Below are 22,004 nucleotides of genomic sequence, written 5' to 3'. Positions count from 1 at the left end.
CAATTACTTATAATTTACTTTTTTTTCTTTTTTCGTGTGCAAAAAGTTACATGTACTTTGAATGGTTCTTTTCTAAGTTGTTTTAGAATAATTGTGGACAATTTATCAAACAATTAATAAAAATCAACGAACCGGTCTTATGTAACTTAAGGCCTGCCTAACAGATTAATTTGTTTCGTTCCATTTGTGTTTTGGTTTAAAGACACAAATTTACGGGTTAGTCTAAAGTATGTGTAACTTAACTCTGTGGATTTTGTGACAGCTAAATATGTTAGATCAATTCAAAATATGTTAGGTCAATGGTTCACAATTTTAAATAGGTCATTTATTGTAAGACGACGGAGGGAGCAATGGTTATTGTGTAATAGTATTCCTTTTGGAATTTCCAGGAGCCTCGGTTCGCAATTCGCATGCGTTGTAAATGTTGGTGATTTTGTGACAGCTAAGTTCTGTGGACTCTGATTCACGTTAAATTGTTAGTTATAGGCTGCCTCATAGCCCTGTAACATATAGACAATTCAATTTCAGTTGGATGCATCGGAGATGCCAATTTCTGTTTTTTAATACATTAATTTTCTTAATTATTCATACTCATCCACCACTTTTGCATAAAGTAGCTGTGTAAACTTCCAAACGTTAAATTGTTTTTTCTTTGCTTTGGTTGATTCAAGCTTCTTAAAATAAAACTCTAGAATCGCATGATCAGAAATTACAATTACTTTAGAGCTCAGCTCATAAAGGAAATTCATCTAAAACAAAAATAATTGCTAAAAGGTAAATTCTTAATTTTCCATCAATAAAAGATTGGTAAAAGTTTCTCCTATAAGTTATACCAACCAAAATTATTCATCTGTCTTCTATTATTTATACTAGAAGATAAATAAATGATTTTAATTGACAACTCACATGCGTAATCTATACCCGTCTTTTATTGATGAGTAATGTAGTTGTCTCCTCGACTTGTTTCAACAATTGATTGATTTTGGAAACCATAATATTCATCTCTTATATAATCTCATTCGAAGTTAGAAGGGTTATTTCAATTGCAATGTTTCACCTAGAAGATAAGTCATGCATTTTTATCTTTATCTTTATTAACAATCACCATCAGAATTCATAGAAGAATGTCAACTAATGATATTTGCCCTTCATGCTATTGAAGACCATTTTCATGCTTTTCGGGACTCCTCTTTGGTTAAAAATGTTTGGATCTGAATGCTTCCCATTTCTATTGTACGATTTTTTTGAACTCAATTAGACGGAGTCGTGGCTCTGAATACGAATTATTCATTTACTCTCAACGACAGTTTAGCATGAGTGACTAGAGATGATTGTTGGTGATTTTGTTTGTGTTATGTAGCAAAACTACATTTGTGTTCTGTCCATGAAGCTGAGCTTTGGTGAATTTTTAATGGTTTGAAGTTGGATTGGAGTAGAGGATTCAGGAAATTTTTTTTTTTTTTTTTTAAGAAGTTAAAATGAAATATATTAACACGACAAAGGTTTTTTTAGCACAAAGTGTGCCAAGGATCAAAGACAATACAATGTGCGAATATTACAAAGAATACAAGAGCGAGCACCACAAAACAACTCGGCAACAGAACAACAATTAGCATATTCCTAGTAAAGTAAACGGATTAAGTCACCAACCATGATAGTTAAAGGGAAGAGTTACAAGCTTCACCTTCAACCACTTGAAAGTTAACAACTTAATCCTGTCCACCACTTGCATAATAGAGCCAACCTTTGCATTAAAAATTATATTGTTCCTTTCCTTCCAAATCTCCCACATTGTCGTTAACCAAATCACCTGAATAATAGATTGCCTCGACTTAGAGACACCGCATAAAAAACTGAACTGATTAAAGTGCCCTTTGACGTCAAGAGGCAATGCTGTAACTACTCCAAGCCATTGAAAAATGACATTCCAAACCAAACAAAAAAAATTACAATGAAGAAATAAATGATTGGATGTTTCAATGAGACCACAACCAACAACACAAATTTGAGCATCAAATTCTAAAACATTACGCCTATGAAGATTATCCTTCGTAGGAAGCCGATCACGAAACAGACGCCACACAAAAAGCACCACCTCCAACGGAACGTCCTTATGCCAAAAAGAAGGCGTTGCCATCACATTATCGACTTGGACCTGAGAAATGAGCGTATTGTATGCACTCTGAACTGTGTAACAAGAAGAAGGATCCGCGTTCCACTTCCACCTGTCCTTTCACTGAACCTGTAAAGAAACATTTTGAAGTAAAAGCCTAAGCTCCGCTACCGACTCCTCCTCCCACGCAAACAGCCTACGCCTCCACCTCCACACCTCACCCTCTTCTTCCCACCCTAAAGCTCTCATCGCTGCCGCTGACTCCCCCTTTAATAACGATAACTCATACAACCTACTAAATCTATCACGTAACGACAACTCTCCCACCCAAATATCCGTCCAAAATAAAACATTATTACCATCACCCAACGAACGACTAACGTTATTATGAAACCAGCCCTCCGATCGTAAGGCCGCTATGTTCCGCCTCCGTCTATAAATGCAATCACTCTTCTAAAAGATGGTTGCATTACTACCAATCCGCAACGAACATTGGTAGAAAATAGTTATCAAATTTATAACAATACTGGTGAAGTGAATTGGAAGCATATTTTCAGAGAGACTAATCAGGTTGTCGACGATCTTACAAAACATTGTTTGTCTTTGGACAAGAGCGTTAAGGTTTTTAAGTTTTCTAATGTCTCATTGGTAGGTATAGCTGGTGTTGCTTTCCCCATAAGTTTCTAGTTTCTTTTTTAGTGCTTAGGTCCCTTTTATTAAAAAAATAAAAATAAGAGACTAAATTATGCTACTTTAGCCAAAAGAATTCAAATAGAGGAATCAATCATATATTTAAATATGTTACAAATAAGTAAGAAAAATGGGAAAAACAAAATGATCAATAGGAAAAACAAAATAATTGTCACCACAATACATTGTGATTCTACACTCGGTTGTAAGCAAATGATTTGCTGAAGAGACGACGAATGTATACGACTTGCAATAAGCTTGTACCCACAAATAAAATATACTCCAAGAGTGTGTAAAAGATAACACGTTTTCTGGTGCTCTCGTTTGCTACAGTTACAAAAGAAATTTATCATATACTCCTCTATCTATCAAGATGCATGAGTTTGATAAATGTACACATGAATTCCATCACTAGTAAGTGAGAACAACTTACTATTTCGATGTCTAGTATCACGTGCTTTCAAGTACTTTTGTTCTGTAATAATAGATTCCAATGCTTCTCTTAACTCAGCAATCTTCACATTAATTGGATCAAAATGCTCTGCAGAGGGAATGTATGAATTTTGGTGCACGCAAGAACTTGTATTATTTCTTTAATTCAATAATATTAGTAGTAATTATGCAACATGGTAATGGGCTTTTCATAGCATAATACATAGGTCCAATACTATCTAACAAACTCATGTTCTGTTGCTTGTATATCAAGTAACTTCTCTTATTTAATTGCATTGCAACTAACTACTCTAATAACTAACTAACCAAATACTCTAAGTAATATTTGAATGGTTTAATTACTTTTTTGGTCCCTTAACTTATTTTTTGATTTCGTTTTGGTTCCTTAACTATTAAAAGTTTCGTTTCGGTTCCATAACTTATTTTTGGGTTTTCTTTTGGTCCCTTAACTATTAAAAGTTTCGTTTTGGTTCCTTAACTTATTTTTTGGTTTCGTTTTGGTCCCTTAACTCTAATACATTCATTCTAACATAAAGGACCAAAACAAAACCAAAAAATAAGTTAAAGGACCAAAACAAAACTTTTAATAGTTAAGGGACCAAAACGAAACCAAAAAGTAAGTTAAGGGACCAAAACAAAACTTTTAATAGTTAAGGGACCAAAACGAAACTAAAAAATAAGTTAAGGAACCAAAAGAGTAATTAAGCCTATTTGAATTATGCTTCAATAGAGAGAAAGGTGAGAAAGCTTAAAGAATGTTCTGAAAACATTTAAGTGTTACTTCTCATTGAAATATAGGTAGTTATTTATGCAATTTGTCTCATAGTGATTGGGCTAGAAGACTCATCAAGGCCCAACTAAGTTTATTAAGTCTCTAACTGAGTTTAACTATCTAATACACATCACACATCGATTTACATTGCGAAAGCTTAGCTGTATTATAAAACTAGTTGAGAAATTAAGCTATAATTTTTTTTTTAAAAGAAATGATATTTGTAAAAGCATTTTTTAACAACTTTTGTGACAACTTTATCTCTCATACTCACATTATGTTTTTACTTTTTCTCTCTATTGTTTTGGTTTTTGTCTCAAACACCTCATTTTCTTTGTAAATTATGGTTGTACAACAAGTTGTCATTGAAATTAATGGGAGCACAATAAATGCCCCAACCCATTATATACCAAGTCTAAGAAAGAGACAATTATTCAATTAGCCTATAGGATTATCACCCAATATCCATTCGTGAGAATTTAATTTAATTCAAGTTTAGTTAACTTACCATCTTTAGCTAAGTTATGCACATTTGGAATGTGGCCAACATGAACATAGAAGGACACAGTTTCTGGCGTAGAGATAGGATTGTGAAAGCAAAACTTGTAAATTCCACCATGTATGGCTTTTAACTCAAACTTGTCCCCTGACGTTCCTTTCAAAGAGTGTACCACATTTCCTCCGGGAGATGTAACCTATAGATCATACATTCATTTAACCACAAATCACAAAATAAAATACACATATGTGTTGATATACTACTAATTAGAAAGAAAAAAAAAAAATGAAATGTCACAAAGTTTACATTACACAGACAAACGTTAGAGATATAAGTGATTCGGATTAGGCATCAGAGAACAAGATTGAACCATTGGGCCGGAGCAAATAAGAGATAAGGAGGCTCCAGTGGTCCAGTCTTGTTCATTGAGGTCTGACCCTAATCACTTGTATCTCCAACATTTGTCTTTGCAATAGTTTATCAAAATAAAAATAAAAATAATAAGGCCTAATGATTATGATCTTACCGTGAAATCAATTCCAGGATGATCTGAGCTCCAAAATATATCATGGTCCATGACAACAAAATTTCCAGAAATTGTATCACCGCCATGTTCCACATACTCTGATACACATTCAACATCGTGTAAACTGATTGAGAGAGCAATTACGTGACAAATTGTGGTACCTAAGAAAATTAACACAATTGTACAAATCTTTGAAAGCCAATCCATATTTCCCACTTTGTTATGATTGTTAATGCCTAATTCACTATTAAATTGTGGCCTAAATTTTTTGGTTACTGCTGTGGCCTAAATTAACCAGCTTAGATCTCTCTTGTAAAAATGAAAATAATTATTCGTCAAGTGATCAGAACTTTTAACGGCTTTAAATTTGGTTAACTAGTTTAACAGGTCGTTACTACTTACTAGCATCTAAAATCACGTTTTATAGTCATGTGTGTTGGTTGTAGATATATAAAAGTATATACATAAATCTTAGTAACAAATTATTTTTATGTTTTGTTAATGTGGTTGGAGTAGAAAATTAGTTTTGTAAATCAAATCAAAGAATAAAAAGAGCAAAGAAAGACAAAAATAAATAAATTTAAAATACAAAGATAGTGATAGATAGATGGGGAGATTATTCCAAAAAATGTAATGCTATCATTAAAAAAAATAGAGAATATATGGAGAAATTATTATTGACTAAAGCGACACTATGTTGTGAGTTTGTTCATATATTCATTCTTTTTGTTTTTAACAACTTTGAATTTATATTGTATCGATTATTCTATCTATTTGAACGAATATCGTTTATTTTTGTCCAGAAAAAGTGACAATAATGATCATCAAACAACATCTTGAGGGGATTTGAACTTTTGATGTTGCAAGGTCAGACTTTTACCATTGAATTTCACTTCATGAACAATGCAGTCATGCTCAAATCATGAAATTGTGGTATATTTAGATAAATTATGAAATTTTTGAGACTATTTTCTTTAAATTTTAACATTTATTTGAACTATTTTAGCATCATTTATTCAATTAAATAAATGAATCTTTTGTACCAAAAAAGAAAATCCACAGTTAGATCATGTTACACGAAGCTCAATTCTGCTATGAATCAGAGCATGACAAAGGGAGGGTTCAAGAAAATAATATGAGAATTGTGGAGTTCTAGTGTGCCATCTAACATTCAAGTTTTGGTGTGCATTATTTGCCTTTAATAAATGGAAAATGTGACACAATTATGGTTAGGGACATCAATGCCATTGAACATGTTTGGAGGAATACTGATATGACTTGGTGTTTGTGGCTGGTGCGAAATGACGTCGTTTTCAAAGGACAGCATCATACTTGGCATTTTGTTTGTAGTTAGAGATAAATCTTTCCTTTTAGTGTTCCTAACCCTTTGTCTTGCTTTCGAAGTGCTTAACACTCATATTAATGAACTTTGTTTATCAAAATGGATGTCCAAAATTTGATCTGATTACATAGATCACACAATCACATGATAACATATACAATTTACAAAGAATGTACATATAATTGTTTGATAACATTGAGTTTATACACTTTATTTTCTACACCGTAATTATAGGTGTTCTAGATTGGACTCAAACATAGAGATTTAACATAGACAAATTACAACTTGGATCTCCATATAATCGTTTTAAAGTAGATGGTTGCTCTTTAAGCCTCAAGACCGACAAAATAAATCATTGGAAATATGTTTGATATTATAAAAAAAAAAATATGACAATGGATAACAAGTGGACCTTATATATGAGAAGTGTTAACAACACATCTTTAATACACAATTTCTAATACACTTTCATTTGTTTGTTTAAAACTCATATGAGCTCCACCAATCCATGTTAATCTTGTCAAAATTTGGTAAAACATTCATATATTTTAACCAATGATGAAGAATATGTTAAAAATTGTATGTTCAAGAGTGTGTTATTGTTAACTTTATTCTTTTGTACATTATTTTCATGAAGAGAATATAAAAGAGATTATTCTTTTGTTTTCTCACATACCTTTCACTTGAAGTAATTTCATTTGAAAAATTGTTGAATATTAAATATGGACACTTTTATCAACCGAAATTTAAACATTGATTCGCTATATTGTACAATTCTAACATATTCCTTGTTCAAAAGAAAAAAATTCTAACATATTCCGTTAGACACAACCTCATGAAAAATTGGATGAAAGAAAGTAATGTTATCTTTTTACACTCTTAATATAACATGAACAAGAAAATAATGTTATCTTTTTTCACTCTTGATAACAAGAAAAATCATGCAAACCTTAATCCATGTGAGAAACATGAACAAATCATTACTTAAATTAAAGATTTTATTTTTTTTTCAAAAATTATCCACTCAAAATAAGTATTCTCTCCCCTTTTGAAAAATCTCTAATATCAACCTCTCATTGATTATCTTTCATCACTCCTATCTATTCTTCCTCATTGAAAAAGGAGTGAAAGCAATTGTTAGTTTTATCATATTTTCCTCACTCTAATTCAGTCCACTCATTTCTCAAGAACATAGTGCACACACAATTTTGTCCCCCAAATAATTCTTCAAATATTATTATTTTTAAATGAGAAAGGAATCTTGAACACATGAAGATACCTAGCAAAACACTACATATGTAACATCATGAAATTCGTTGATGGTGCCTCTCTCTTTCCCTTTTTATTTCATGACCACAAGACAAAAGTACAAACAATTGTAAAGTTTAAAAGGGAAGAAAAAAATATCAAACCGACAAGGTTAACCACCAACAGGATCTTCACTCAAAAAGCAAATTCAGTTATGATTCTTGATCATCAGCTACTTCGTACCATTCTACATCTTCTGAATCATCTACATTTGTTAAGGTAACATTATTATTAAAACAATAAGAGGCAAAGACCATATCTTGGTTGACATGGTGCATTTATTACATTCTTTTTTTTTTTTTGTTTGAGTGGGAAAATTGAAATGACATTGAATTAACAAAATACTGAACCTTGAGTTAATAATCATCTCTATCAACTACCAGAGGTTCTTGTCCAATCAACAGCTGCAGAACCTACCTAATCAATAAGAGAGAAACATGAGAAATTGAAATTTTCGTGTTTGTCTGGTATCGTGGTGAGTTTGACAAAATCACGATGCTACTATAATTTTGACCAACCCATTAGTATACCAAACATACACTTAACCTGTTACTACAAAAGGACATATATTATAAGAGTTAGAAACACAAAAATTTAAATGGTTTCCACAGATTTTTTGCTTGGTAGTTTTACTGTCACACCAAGTTGCCAACCAAGATCACACTACTAGTGTCCGATCGATTTTGAGTCCGAATCCCAATCAGTCAACCATAAGAAGAAGGTTAATCTCGATTAAGCGTAATTCATTTCGAACTAGAACCTAAGTAACCAAAGCGATTGGACAACACATTGATATCTTCATCATCATCATCATCATCATCTTGAGAAGTTAGAATATCTAATTCACTCTCAAATTTCTCACTAAAAAGTTCTTCCCAAAACCCTTCATCAAGTTCTTTATTCAATTTCTCATTAGTCTCAAATACCTCAATCTCTTCCTCATGTTCTCCACCACCTCTTCCAAGACCCTGCATTTCCATAGCCAACATTTCCAACTCTGACACTTCAAATCCATATCGAACACTACTCCTTCCATCGCCACCATTACTTGATTCTCCATACTCAATTGGCCTTCTCCTCTTCTTAGTAATAGCATCTTCAATCTCCTTTCTCTTTTCCTTCTGTTGAAGTAATTGCTGAATAAAAGCTGGATTTTTCATAGCTCTGGCCAAAAAAGCCATCATTTGTTGCTGCTTAATTTCAGTTCCACGTAGCCTTTCCTCCATTGCTTGAAGAATGGATCTTGTATTATGTTGCTGTTGTCTAAGCTTCACAAGTTCCATCATTAACACTTGTTTGTCGCGCCTCAAATGATCGATTTCTTCGTCTAATCCAAAACGACCAACTTCAACACAATGACCTTGTGAATGTGATGATTGTTGTTGGGAAGTACTAGGTTGTGATGTTTGTCTCCTTCTCTTAATGTTTGCTAAAAGATGTTTATGTCCTCTTAGAAATCCTTCATTTGCAAACTCCCATTTATCAGGATCAATTTTTCTAAAACCCTGTATACAAAAAATTGAGTCCCACATCGACATGTAAAATAAAAAAACTTAACTAATGGCAATAAATATAGAATTGTTCAATTACTTCAACCATAGGTAATGGTATAATGGTAATTACAACATGATATTATTTTTCTTATTAGATGCATGAATGTGACATCTAAGCTCAACATCAAATGGAGCAGGTAGGAGGAGAAATCCAGAAACCAAAAATCCAGGAAACAACAAGACAAGACGCGTGACATTAAAATATATCATATACACTTCCAGATAATACTATATTTTATGGAGATTAAAAAAAAGGTTAATGAATAGAAAAATATTATAAAGTAACTATACAGTGTTTTTTTATTTTTTATTTATTTTAAGAACTATACAGTGAAATATTTGCTGACTTTAGTAGATACATACATACATATTCAGTACAAACGTTTTATACATTAATTCAACTATTTTAATATAGTTTGATAATTGTATAAAGTATATTTTTTTCGTCAATACAGATAACTTATATAAAAGGTAAATAATTAATAAATAAAATATTATTTAGCTTGCCTAGGAATTTTTTTTAGCACAAACATATATAAAATATTAAAAAACTTGTCAAAAAAAGTAATGTAAAATGATTAGTCAAACAAAAAAGTTGTGTAAAATGATCCAATCTTCTAAAATTCAATTTTTTAGTGCATATTAATATTAATTTAGCTTAAGATCAAAATTTTCTCCTGGGATAAAAGAAAAGATGGTATTTGTTACTTAATTAGGTTAAATATTGTTTATGCAAATGAAGATGAGAAGAATACTTACATAGGTGTTGAGTTGTCTAACAAAACTTGAGAAATTGTTGTGTTTGAAGTATCTAGGAAGAAGGTCTCTGGAGAAAGCATTTGGATCCCAAACAACAAAGCTAGCACCACCTCTGCTCCATGAAACTATGTGACTTGTTGTGGGGTCCTCCACAACATCAAATGTCTTTGTAAGAAATGGTGGTGGTCCTACTTCATGAAGCCCCTCCATTGGCCGTGGAATAACAACCGTTGATCCCTCATCACTTCCTCTTTCATATGTCAATGATGACGGGGTTGCTTCAATTTCCAAATACTCTTCTTTCACCGGGTACAAATAGTTCATTTTATAATTCACGACCTAAAATTTGAGGGTTGCTCGAAAACAACAGAGTCGCGGTGGAGATAGTTTGAGTTTGCTTTAAAATTGACTAATAATAAGGGAAATTTAAAAGAAGTGAAAGCAGAGGGAGATTTTAAAAGAAGTGAAAATGCTCATAATAAAGGAAAGGATTAGACTCAATGAAATGGTGATGAGTGTAAGAAGGAGAAAGAAAAAAGATGAAACATTGGAAATTTGGGAAGTTTTTTTTTTGTAAAGGAGAAGGGAGTTATTTTGTGAAAGAAGAAATTTCGAAAGTCGTTAAGGCAGTTGAAAGAAAAAAAAAAACAAGATGAGGTGTCTTACCTATATTTGAAGAAAGCTAAAGAGGAAGTGTTGTGAGGGTTTATATAGAAAGAGAGAGTGAAGTGTAGTGAGAAAAAATAATATTAAAGATGTGTATTATTAAGAACTTTCTAGACATCTTGGAAGGAAATATTGTGTTATTTTATTAAACCAAAAACAAATTGTAATTATTTTATTGATAAATTCTTTCCATGAATAGCAAGTGGATGAAAGAGACAAGTTTGTGGGTGAAGGAGTGGGTTCTTTGTTAGGAAAGTTCTGGAAGTTAGAGAGGAAGGAAGTATTTGATATGGTGGTGGGGATGCTGTAGTTTTATTTTAATTATTTGATTAAATTAATATTGTTTGTGGGGGTTCACATGTTGGGAGATAGTGGTTTTGGTTGGCACACTGATTTTATAATACTTTGGATAGGATATGGTGTGATGTGCGAAAAGGAAATTAAACCATGGTTCATCAATTGGGTGGTAACATCTGTAGAAAGAGTCCATAATAATTGATTTGAATCAAATGAAAGTGGATAAGCACAGAATTTATGGTAAGGTTTTTCAGAAGTAGAAGAATGAATGGAGAGTGAGCTTCTTGTTCTCTCATGCTTGGTTGGTGAGGTAAATTTATCTCTGCCACCAAAATCTATGGAGGAAAAGAAAAATAACATTTGTTTAGTATTTCCGTACATGCACAAATCTTATGTAACCTTGTCTCACACACACATCTCTCATATATATATATATATATATATATATATATATATATATATATATATATATATATATATATATATATTAACAAATGGGACATATATTGATATTTGAGTAAACCATCAAGTTGTTAGGTAAGACTCTCTCAAACATATCAATGACTATATTAATATTTGAAAATAATTTTTTAAGGGTTAATTAAGTTTTTGGTCCCTATAAATATCTGCAATTTTGTTTTTAGTTCCTATGAAAATAAATCACACTTTTTAGTCCCTACAAAATTTTCTGTTAGTGTTTTTAGTCCTTGTTAAATTAAAATTTATTTAATTATGCTTAAACTTCTAAATTTTTGAAAGATTTTTTACATACAGTTCATAACATCATAAGACACTCTTTTATAATTTTTTTTAGTTTTTTAACATGTAATGAATTAAATATGAATTTTTCTAAAAGCCAAATTTTTAAGATTATATTAATGAAAATTTGGACCTAATAATAAAATTTTAAGTTACTTTTTTGCGGAGGAACTTTGTATAATATTCTAAGTAAGTATGTGAAAAATATGTTATAAATTTAAAAGTTTAAGCACAATTAAGCAAATTTTAATTTTACAAGGACTAAAAGTATGTGTTGGTCCCTATTAAATTGAAATTTGTTAATTATACTTAAATTTTATATTTTTAAATTATTTTTAACAGACATGTTAAGAACATTATAATAATCTCTTTTATAAAAAATTAGAATTTTTTAACATATAATGAATTAAATATAATTTTTTTAAAACGACAAAAATTCAAGATAAAACTAACGAAAATTTGGACCTGAAAATAAAATTTTGAACTAATTTATTGTGGCGGAACCTTTTATAATGTTTTAAACAAGTATGTAAAAAATCATTAAAAAATTTAAAATTTTAAGCATAATTAAACAAATTTTAATTTAACAGGGACTAAAAACACTAACGGAAAATTTTGTAGGGACTAAAAAGTGTGATTTATTTTTATAGAGACTAAAAACAAAACTGCAGATATTTATAGGGACCAAAAACTTAATTAATCCTTTTTTTAACTAATAATGTGGTTTAGTTTATTCTTTGTCTATAAATTGTAAGATCAAACTTCATGCAAATAAGTTGATTTTTGTTTGATAAAACTATGCCCGAGTAGATTACACATTTCCATTCGCATGATTACTTATTATTGTCAATGTTAAAAGAACGATGTATGAAACTCACCTATATATATATATATATATATATATATTTCCTTTTGCCGGCTTGTGCTAATGATTTTATTTCATTTTTCCTTTACCATTTTGAATCCATACGTTTCTTCGATTTATAATTGTGTGTTTATAATATTAAACCTGTCAACTTAGAACCTTCTTAAAGATCTAACTCAAATCCTAAATTGATATGTCGAGTTAATTTGTTGAAGAGAAATTATTCTGGACCGGACCTTCGGCCAAACAATGGCCCAACAAATAGATGTACTACCTTATAGACACTTAAGGAAGGTCACTTGTGCACTTGACCACACAAAAATACCACCTTAAGATGATATTGGATGTTCGTTCAACATCCAACTGTCTTCCATAACCCTCGGCAATTTACACAAGAACGATTAGAACCAATTCGAGTGTGGCTTCCCTGTCACACCCATGTACGATCTGAGAATCACACTTTACTCTCTCTCTCTCTCTCTCTCTCTCTCTCTCCCTCCATCTCCCTCCCTCCCTCTCAACCACACCAGAGTTCCTCCTCCGTCGTACTGGTTCACCGCAACCATATCGTTCTTAAGCTCTATTCCAGGACAAATAAAAAACATATCACGTTTATCAAATCACCACATCTATTGATCGATTTATCTTTTGAGCAGTCTATCAGATGTGTGAATATCCAAATAACATTTTTCTCAACTAAATTAAAGCAATGGGAGCGAAAGTGTGCAAAAGAAGTTATAAGGTAAAGAATGCAACATGTGGCGCATTTGTTGGCATTGACAAAGCAATGTAGTCGGACGATTGCACCATACTCCATCCGTAACTTTTTTTCACTCTTTAGATTCATTGAATAAAAAATGTATATGATCTCTTTCAAAGAAAAATAATGTATATAATCTATATTATTGTCCACATATATATTTTTTTTGGTAGGGTAGATAAACTTTTTTTTTTTTTTGGTGGTCGGAGTTTGAACTAGTTTAAATATATTTAATAAATTTAAAAAATAAAAAGTTGTTTATACTCATAGATACCGGAAAAAATATACAAGTATATACGAGTGATGAGTGTTCGAATATTGTTCCGTAAAAAGTGTTTCCACCACTGTCAATGTTGCATTTGTTTAGATTTAAAATAGTAAACTTTGGAGAACTATTGTGCATCGTCACCTTGTCGAATATATTACCACTATTTTCTTTTTTACTCAATAAAAAATATTGGATTGATCTACCAAAAAAATATATATATTGGATTGCGTTTATGGTCTTGGAATGCTCGTATTATATTGTTGAGATTGCGTGGATAGGGTATCTTAATGCCACGCACCGAGAATATCTAATAAACCATGTTAATATAAGCAAATAATTGAATAAGCAACTAAACAAATCCAAACCGTTAATATAATATTCTTGCATCATCAAACATACTTTTTCTAATGACGGATCGATCACTAAAGATGTTACATATTTATCATTTGTCAAAAAAAAAAATGGTACATATTTTGCGCACAAATTAGCATGTGTCCTAAAACATGCGATCTAAAAGAAACGATAATTTGGCTTGGTAATCGAGGATTAGAGATGGTGTCCATAGAACTTGAGTATAAACAAGTGGTTAAAGACCTCTACAACAACATTGATATCAATTTTGAATTAGGAGTTATATTAAATTATGGTAAAGCTTCACTTTCTCTTTTACCAAATTTTAAGTTAAGTTTTGTTAGGCGCCAAACAAAATGCAAGGGCATTGCACTCTAATGCACTTTAATTAGGTCTTAATATATGTTGGATTTGTCCTACTTGCTTGGTAGAGAAATTTCAACAGCATACATTGCACTGTAATGACTTAGCCAACGAAAATAAGTATAACTACTAAAACGTGGTGAATATTTTGTTTATATGATATGATTAAAGAAACACTTTTTTCTTTCTTTCTAATCATATGATTAAAAAGTACCAATCGACAAGTTATTAAGGGGAGTTTATAAGTTATTTTGGTAAGCGTATTCATATATTAATATAGATATAAGTGTATCATATAATACAGTGTTTTTTAGTTCAATAAAGACATTCTTCAAAATATGTCTACCAATTAGCTTGAGACAAATGCTGGTAAGGGGTTATACTAGGATAATTTGTTGACAAATGGCAAGCACACACAACCTAGAATTTTTTGTTCTTGTTGCTAGAAGCATGCCACCTAGACATACTCCATAAATCCATTCCCTCGTAGTTCGTTTGAGCAGTGTCACCATGCCATGCCCATAACCTGGATTTGTTTGATTTTGAATCAGTACTGTATCATCCTTTTGAGTATAATATTATTACTTTTTTTACTAGCACAACATAAACCGAAACGTTTGTGTTTTGCATTGGTTCTCACTTCTCAGGTCCTATGTGATGGCAGTGTGTCGTGGACAGGGTACCCTTAAGGCACGTAACAAGATTTTTTTTTGGTCTGATAAATTTTTATTCAACATCCCAAAACTATAACGGAAATGTATCCGATGATTGTTTATAATGTTCTCGAAAGTTCTAGCTTCTAAAATGTATTGTTAGCAAGCGTTTGACCCTAATCACTAGAGTTGATCTCAAAAGATGAACGAGAGACATGTTACAACTCACGATCAATTTGATCATACTATATACTATTTTTTGATGTATGAATGAAACTTATTTTACTATGAAAAACATTAAAAAAACTTAACTTTTGTTGACAATAACTTCTTTTAGTTTTTGCTTTCATTCTCAATAATGTTAAGCCGCTCTTACTTGTATTGTGGAAAAGCTTTTGTTGAAAGAGAAAAACTTACGTAACATGTAGGGATGAGAATAAGTTAGGTTGGTTTATAGAGACATACGTCTTGACCCGTTTAGATCTGATTTAAGCTGTTTATTGAAAAGATTAAGTTTAAGCTTTTGAAAAAACCTTAAATAAATAGGTCAAATTTAGGCTATGAAAAAAAGCATAAAAAGTCTTATAGACCGGCTTGTTTATGCATATTATTAAAATTTATTTATATTAAAATATAATTTATATTAAACATAAAAATCAAGAAAAAACAAAGATAATGAACTATTTAGATGGGTTTAAGGCCTTACAGTGAAATATTCTTTTAAGGCTTTACACTGATAGACATGTCTTATCGTGAAATATGCTTCTAAGGTTTGTTGAACCTATGTAGAAGTAGATAAAATAAACTATTTAATAGTTTTAATATAAAATAGTCTCGTAAATAGACTTCTAGGTCAGATTAGACTTTTATATAAGCCAAGTTAGCAAAAAAAAGCCTATCAAAGTTTCGATGACTTGGCCTATCAAAGTTTGGCCTGACTTGACCTATTTATATCCCTAATAACATATCTCGTAGATTTGTCAACAAATGTAAATAAGTGACAATTATTAAAGGTTGGACAAATCTATTTATTTGAATAAGAAATAAAGAGTTGAAGGTTATGATTCGATTTAGACGAAGGAGAACACTAATTACTAATATTTATAAATTCAAAAAATAAAAACAAGCATATAATTATTAATTAAAAATTGGTGGGCACGTTCCCATGAGCATAGCTCAATTGGTAGGGACATACATTGTTATATGCAGGACTGGAGTTCGAACCCCAAACACCCCATTTATTCACCTTGAAAAAGGTTAATTCTAACCACTAAACTACTCGACAAAAATAAAATAAATTTTTTGGACACTATCAAAAGTTATCAGGAGCAGTTTATTCAGATATCCTTAAAATAATTAGTAAATTGTATACTGATAAATGTATGCAGATACTGATATGGGTATATCATAGACACAGTTTTTTTAGTTCAATAAACACAGTTTTCAAGATATGTCCACCAACTGGCATGAGACAAATGTAGCTAAGAGGTTATAGAAGGATGGTTTGTTGGCAAATGGCAAGCACAGACATCACCTAGGATTTTTTGTTGTTGTTGATAGAAACATGCCACCTTAGATGTTACTCAACAATCAACATATCCATTCCTTCGGGTATGAGTACTATCACCATTCCAAATGTCTGATTTGTTTGATTTTGAACCAGAAGTGAGAATATGAACACGGTTAATATATTCATCCTTTTTTGAGTAGTATAAGTATCACTTTTTTCTTTTGACTAATGGAATATAATTACTTTTGTCACCCAATAAATTACTTACTATTAAATTAGAAAAAGAAAAAGAAAGAGGCATGTATCGTGTGGACAAGTTACTATTTTTTTTTCTTAGGAAAGAAAGTGTACTACTTTTGTCATCCTTTTGAGTAGTATAATATTATTACGTACTTCTCAGTTCTTGTGTTATGGCAGTATTACTCAATTATACTACTATTATATGTGGCTGGTGAGGTGTCGTGAACAAGAAAATATGTATGGATCGAAAAGTAAAAAAAAAAAAAAACAGAGAGGGGTATCGTGGACATGGTATCCCAATGGCACGTAACTAGAAAAAAATATTTAACATTCAATAATAGTGGAAATAAATCCGATGATTGTTTATAACGTTCTCGAAAGTTCTAGATTTTGAATCGCTGAACGTATTTTTAGAATTTGGCACTAAAAAATTCAAAAAGTTCCAGATTATCTTGTGAAACGATGGTTTAATTTGTGTAGTTTTTTTATTGGACACAATGTTATTTGCAAAGTTTGTGGTGCTAAAGATTATTCATATCGTGGCAAGTGGTAACTCGTCATGGTACACTTCAATTCAATTCTCCATGTTATTTGTAAGCGTATTTTTCCATCTACGCGTATCCATATACATATAGATAAAGGAAAAAAAAAATGAGATTGGTCCAACATTGTTTTTTGATAAAAAAAAAAAAACGATCCAACATTGTTAATGTTTCCAAGGCTGATGCAATTTCTGTAACTTCTTTACTATTTTCCATTTTACACTGTCCTTGACTCATTGTGTACGGCTATTGACTCGAGTGTGAAGTTGTTTGGGTCCACGGAAGAGTGCACCACGAGTCTCTTCCTTAATGGCTTCCTCTTCCTTATGATTTTGCCCATAGATACTGCAACTACAAACATCAAACACATTGTTTGGCTATGAAGTTATTCGAACAAGGACAATTATAATGAATTAGATTAGATTTATGTTTATGGTCCCTAAAATTTTGCCAGTGTTTTATTCCCTGTGATTTGTTTATCCCTCTAAAACCTGAAATTACTTGTTTGGTCTTAGTAAAATGAACAAATTTTGATTTTGTCCATACAAAAATCTCTCTTGTTTAAATTCCTTTGAAATGTTTCCCTTGTGTTTAAAAATGTCCTAATATTTATCCTTGTGAGTTTAGCTCAGTTGGTATGGACAAAACATAATACATGCAAGGTCCGAGGTTGAAACCCCGGCCACCGCAAAAAAAAAAAGTTCCTAATATTCGATTTGGTTCAAATTTTATTTTTTTTCAACAACAATCTTAGTTATTTGATACAATTCGGCTTAAAAACCAGTTCGATTCAAAAAAATACATTCCAATTTTTGTAAAGGTAATTTTGGTTCAGCTTGAAACTACATAACCAATGCACCAAATCTCTCGCAATTCAGTTTGTGACGAATCAGTAACGGCTTGGTTCTGTGTTTCTGAACTGCGATAACAATTTTGTTTGGTCTAGTTCAATTTTATTCTCAAACACAACAATAGTCTAGTTAATGTGACTATCTCTCTAGTTGCATTCTTTTAAACAGTAAACCAAGGGTAGAGGGTATGTGAAGAAGTTAGAATGCAATCAATTTTGATAAAATTTAGCAGAACAAGTCCAGATCATTTTGCATGTTTACTATCTAAGATATTTATGACTACACGAGCTAAAACATTTACCTGCAGCACGAAATCTATAACGATACGCTCACCTAAGATATTTTGCTTGGTCATGACTCATGGTGTTCAATGATACAATGTGCTACTGCTGATTATCCTTGTATAATATAGATGATACATTATGCATATATAATATGAAAGAGATTATATAGTTCTGTGTTTAGTTTAGTTTAGTCAATCCCTAAAACTAAACGCTTCAGTTGTGTATACTACAATTATCAATTTATGAGGTTAAGGGAGGACTTCTAAAGTCATTCACATTAAAAAGCTCTTGATTCGATCCTATTCAATTTGATTCAGTTAGAAAAACTCTTGTTTTTCCAGTCACATTCAAAGTTGTATCTATCTCTCTCCAAACACTTTCAGTTGCCAAAGTGAAGGTGCAATATTCCTTAGAAAGTTTAGACCAACCATATCTTCATGCACTATAGCAAAAATAGCATCCAGTGTTATGATAGTAGGAGCAATAGAAGCAGGAATTTATGATCAATTGATAAAATCTCTCTCTAACTGTTGCGAATAAAACCACTTATGAGAGCCTCCACCCAACATCATAAATTTTTTGTGTGCACAAGAGCAGGAATTTCGAACATAATAATGAGTGCTCGGCAGCAACAACGACCAGCCGGCTAATATGCTCAGCTCAATTGAAAGAACTCATTGATGATCGCCACAGCTTAGCGCCCAAATGCAGAAATCAGCACACGCAAAGATTTTTTATTTATTTATGAATGCTCATTGTTCGGACAGCAGGGCAGCATTTTCCCGTTTGCTTTGAGCACTGATTACATTCCTGACGAATATAAATACAACTTTTAAACAGGTATACGCCAAAGAAAAATCATTTTGAAATTGAATCAAAGGGATTACATGCCAAAAAATTGAATACAGTTTAACCTAGTGAATTCAAACATAATTGTATGAAAATAACTTCGATTGAAATAAAACTCAATCACATAGGAAGAGAGCAACAGAGGATACTATAGCTACTTATTCATTGAATTTTCTTAAATCTGTATTTGTTTTAGTCATTGATTACTTTGAAGTATATTGTATTGGTTACAGTCATTGTTCTTAAACCTAGCCAATTAGAATTTGCGTCCAAATAGGAATCACTTTTGTGCATTGTTGGATTTTAATAGGATTTTGGCAAGAAACACTACTTTGACCTACAGTCATCAGATTTGAATACAGCCATCATTTGAAATGTTACGCTACTTATATTCTGTTACTTCACGACCGGCATACTTTCTGCAAGTCAACAACATGGAACTGAAGGCTCAAGGAACAAATGTTCAGCAGTTAAATCATCGTTATCCTTGTTGTTCTGGCATAAAGTTTAATTTCAACAGGGAAAACATGAACTAAAGGGCTCGTGCGTCAAACCATTCAATTTCGCGACGCTTTGCTTAACAAGTAACAACTTCATTTTAGAAATTGAAAGCTTGTTCCTAATATGATGGGCAGCAGTTATTGAGTAGTGCAATAGAACCATACCTTACCTTTGTGCAGATTACCAGAAGGACACTTGAAGGAAAGTTCTAGAAGTGAAATAAAATAACAGTTGAAGGACATGACAAGATTGGAATAGAGCCGCCCAGTGGACAGGCCTTCAAGAAAAATGCCCTAAAAGATCTTTTGATATTAATAGACTCCTCAACTTTTGGAAATGAAAACAAATTTGGCCACTCTTATGGGAGACGAGACTCGAGTTCTTCATGGATTTGAGATGAAACTTCCACATAATCAATAGGTTTAAAGAACAATAACGGTATAGGTGGATGTGGGGCCTTGATTTGAGAGTCTTTATAGTACAAGACAGAAAACAACAAACCCAACCGCCACCAAAAATGAAAATGCTTGACTGAAATAGCAAAAAACACCGTTTTTCAATTAAAAAAAAGGCAGCAAAGAAACTTACATTGATACAGAAGAAGTGTGTGATTAATCTGATGCCTGCAAAGTTTCCCTCTCTCAGAGGGGAGCCAAGGCTGCATTTGAGTGCACTTATTTACACTTGTAACACCGATATTTTAAACTGAAGGTGTGTCCAACAATGTTGGGCACTCAAAATTCGTGTTTGGTGTCCATTTCTGTCCTTCATAAGACATAACAGTCTACACAAGTTTCTGATCTCCGCAACAGCAATACACCTTTTCTCTTAAAAAATCAAAACTTTACCAAATTGGATACACATTCCATTGCCCGCCTTATCAGTAACCTCCAACCACAGAGAAGCAACAACACTTGTTTCCAATAAACAGAACAATCAATTTAAAGTTTTTAACAACCGATAAAATGACCAACTGATTACAAAAAGTTTTTTAAATTTTACTATTCCGGTCAAACCAACGACAACCATCGGAGCCCTTAGTCCAACTTCCAGCACCTATATAAAATTTGTCATGAGAACTGCTCAATAGGTGAGTAGCTAACTCAATTATATTCATTGAGCAAACACAACCACGTAATTCCACATATTTTAAATCATTATCAAAAAACCCAGCATATTCTCTTCTTTCTCCCTTAAATCCAACCATATGTGATTTCTCCATACATAGTTTTCTAATCTGAAAATGGAAAAATATATAATATTAGATTACTTAACTTATATATATGAACATTTTAAAATTTCATCAGGCAAATAAAACAAATGCAGGACTTATTCATTATTTTACTTGAAATAAGAGGTTGTTCATCTTGACTATGGCTATGTTTTACAGCGTATAAATACATAAGACTGAAATAGAGTTGGTTGCTAGCAGTTCTTCTCTCATGAAGATTATAACGAATAATTTCTCTCTCATTTTTATCATTATTATTGAAAAAATTTAAAATAAAATTAAAAGTAAAATTTTATGTCATTTTATACTGATCAGTTAATTCAACCACTAATTTTATCAAAAACTTCAAATTTCTACTAGCATATTCACTATAATCTATAAGCTAACTTATTCGCTATAAAATATTACATTTTGATCTTTTCAAGAGTAATTGGGTTGAAATTAATCATGTGAATTTCAACAAGTTGTAATATCTTTGCACCTATATTCCACATTCAACAACTTAAACAATTCACTTTATGACTCTAAAAGTGAAAGTACATATCTATTTTATGCCCTTGTAATTAACTATACGAGACTTTCTAATTGGGTTAAATTATAGATTCTGGTTTTTATATTAAACATAAAAATTTAACACTTAGTGAGAAAATTGATTTAGGAAACTAAGAAAAGTTACAACAATTAGTTATTAGCATATTAAATTGTATAAATGTGATTTTATCTGCAAAATGATCTATTTATTTTCTAATAGTGAATAAAATAAGTTTAAATTTGCGATTTTTTATAACTATGTAGAACACATTGCAAATATTAAATAAGGAAAATAAAACTTCTAGTACATGTTAAGTTCAATTTCATAATATTGATTTACATGTAACCATTTAGAAAATTATCATTCATAAAAAATTTAAAGTATACTTAATATTTTAAAAAAGTGAACAACTAAAAGTTGAATAACTCACCATTAGAGAAAGTTTCTGGAGATACTAAGAAGCCATT

At 31.4% G+C, this 22,004-nt stretch overlaps 2 protein-coding genes across 8 annotated transcripts; both read right to left on the bottom strand.

The window, feature by feature from the left end:
* Positions 1–2,876: 2,876 nt before the first annotated feature.
* On the bottom strand, positions 2,877–7,889 carry LOC25499172 (transmembrane emp24 domain-containing protein p24beta3). The gene is made up of 6 exons (XM_013594346.3): positions 7,880–7,889; positions 7,808–7,837; positions 5,054–5,151; positions 4,537–4,723; positions 3,237–3,344; positions 2,877–3,130 (listed from the first exon to the last, which is right to left on the bottom strand). Exons 1-6 carry the CDS (start codon positions 7,887–7,889, stop codon positions 2,997–2,999), a joined length of 567 nt encoding a protein of 188 aa, XP_013449800.2. The 3' UTR covers positions 2,877–2,996.
* LOC25499171 (heat stress transcription factor A-6b) lies at positions 4,684–10,947 on the bottom strand. 7 transcript variants are annotated; one of them, XR_005643061.1, is made up of 6 exons: positions 10,016–10,947; positions 8,630–9,208; positions 8,054–8,116; positions 7,812–7,908; positions 5,054–5,151; positions 4,684–4,723 (listed from the first exon to the last, which is right to left on the bottom strand). XR_005643061.1 is itself a non-coding variant. In XM_024769628.2 (4 exons), the coding sequence occupies exons 1-3, from the start codon at positions 10,337–10,339 to the stop codon at positions 8,060–8,062; spliced, it is 960 nt and encodes a 319-aa protein (XP_024625396.1). In that variant the 5' UTR covers positions 10,340–10,947; the 3' UTR covers positions 5,685–7,908; positions 8,054–8,059. The 7 variants fall into 7 exon arrangements, 2 of the variants coding, with proteins under 2 accessions (XP_024625396.1, XP_024625397.1); XR_005643063.1 differs by having other exon boundaries at positions 8,054–8,120; positions 10,016–10,946; XR_005643062.1 differs by lacking the exon at positions 4,684–4,723 and having other exon boundaries at positions 7,808–7,908.
* Positions 10,948–22,004: the final 11,057 nt, after the last annotated feature.

This window comes from Medicago truncatula, chromosome 7 (genome assembly GCF_003473485.1).
Source record: "Medicago truncatula cultivar Jemalong A17 chromosome 7, MtrunA17r5.0-ANR, whole genome shotgun sequence".
Classification (NCBI taxonomy): domain Eukaryota; kingdom Viridiplantae; phylum Streptophyta; class Magnoliopsida; order Fabales; family Fabaceae; genus Medicago; species Medicago truncatula.
Note: the sequence above shows the minus strand (reverse complement) of the source record. Positions and strands in the feature narration are given on the sequence as shown.

Coding starts and splice junctions, on each gene's coding strand:
- LOC25499172 (XM_013594346.3), bottom strand. Junction 4,724..5,053: donor ATCCTGGAATTGATTTCACG/GTAAGATCATAA, acceptor TATGATCTATAG/GTTACATCTCCCGGAGGAAA. Junction 3,131..3,236: donor TGATACTAGACATCGAAATA/GTAAGTTGTTCT, acceptor TTGTAACTGTAG/CAAACGAGAGCACCAGAAAA.
- LOC25499171 (XM_024769628.2), bottom strand. CDS start 10,339: ATGAACTATTTGTACCCGGTGAAAGAAGAGTATTTGGAAATTGAAGCA. Junction 9,209..10,015: donor TTAGACAACTCAACACCTAT/GTAAGTATTCTT, acceptor TTTTGTATACAG/GGTTTTAGAAAAATTGATCC. Junction 8,117..8,629: donor AACATGAGGAAGAGATTGAG/GTATTTGAGACT, acceptor TTGATTAGGTAG/GTTCTGCAGCTGTTGATTGG.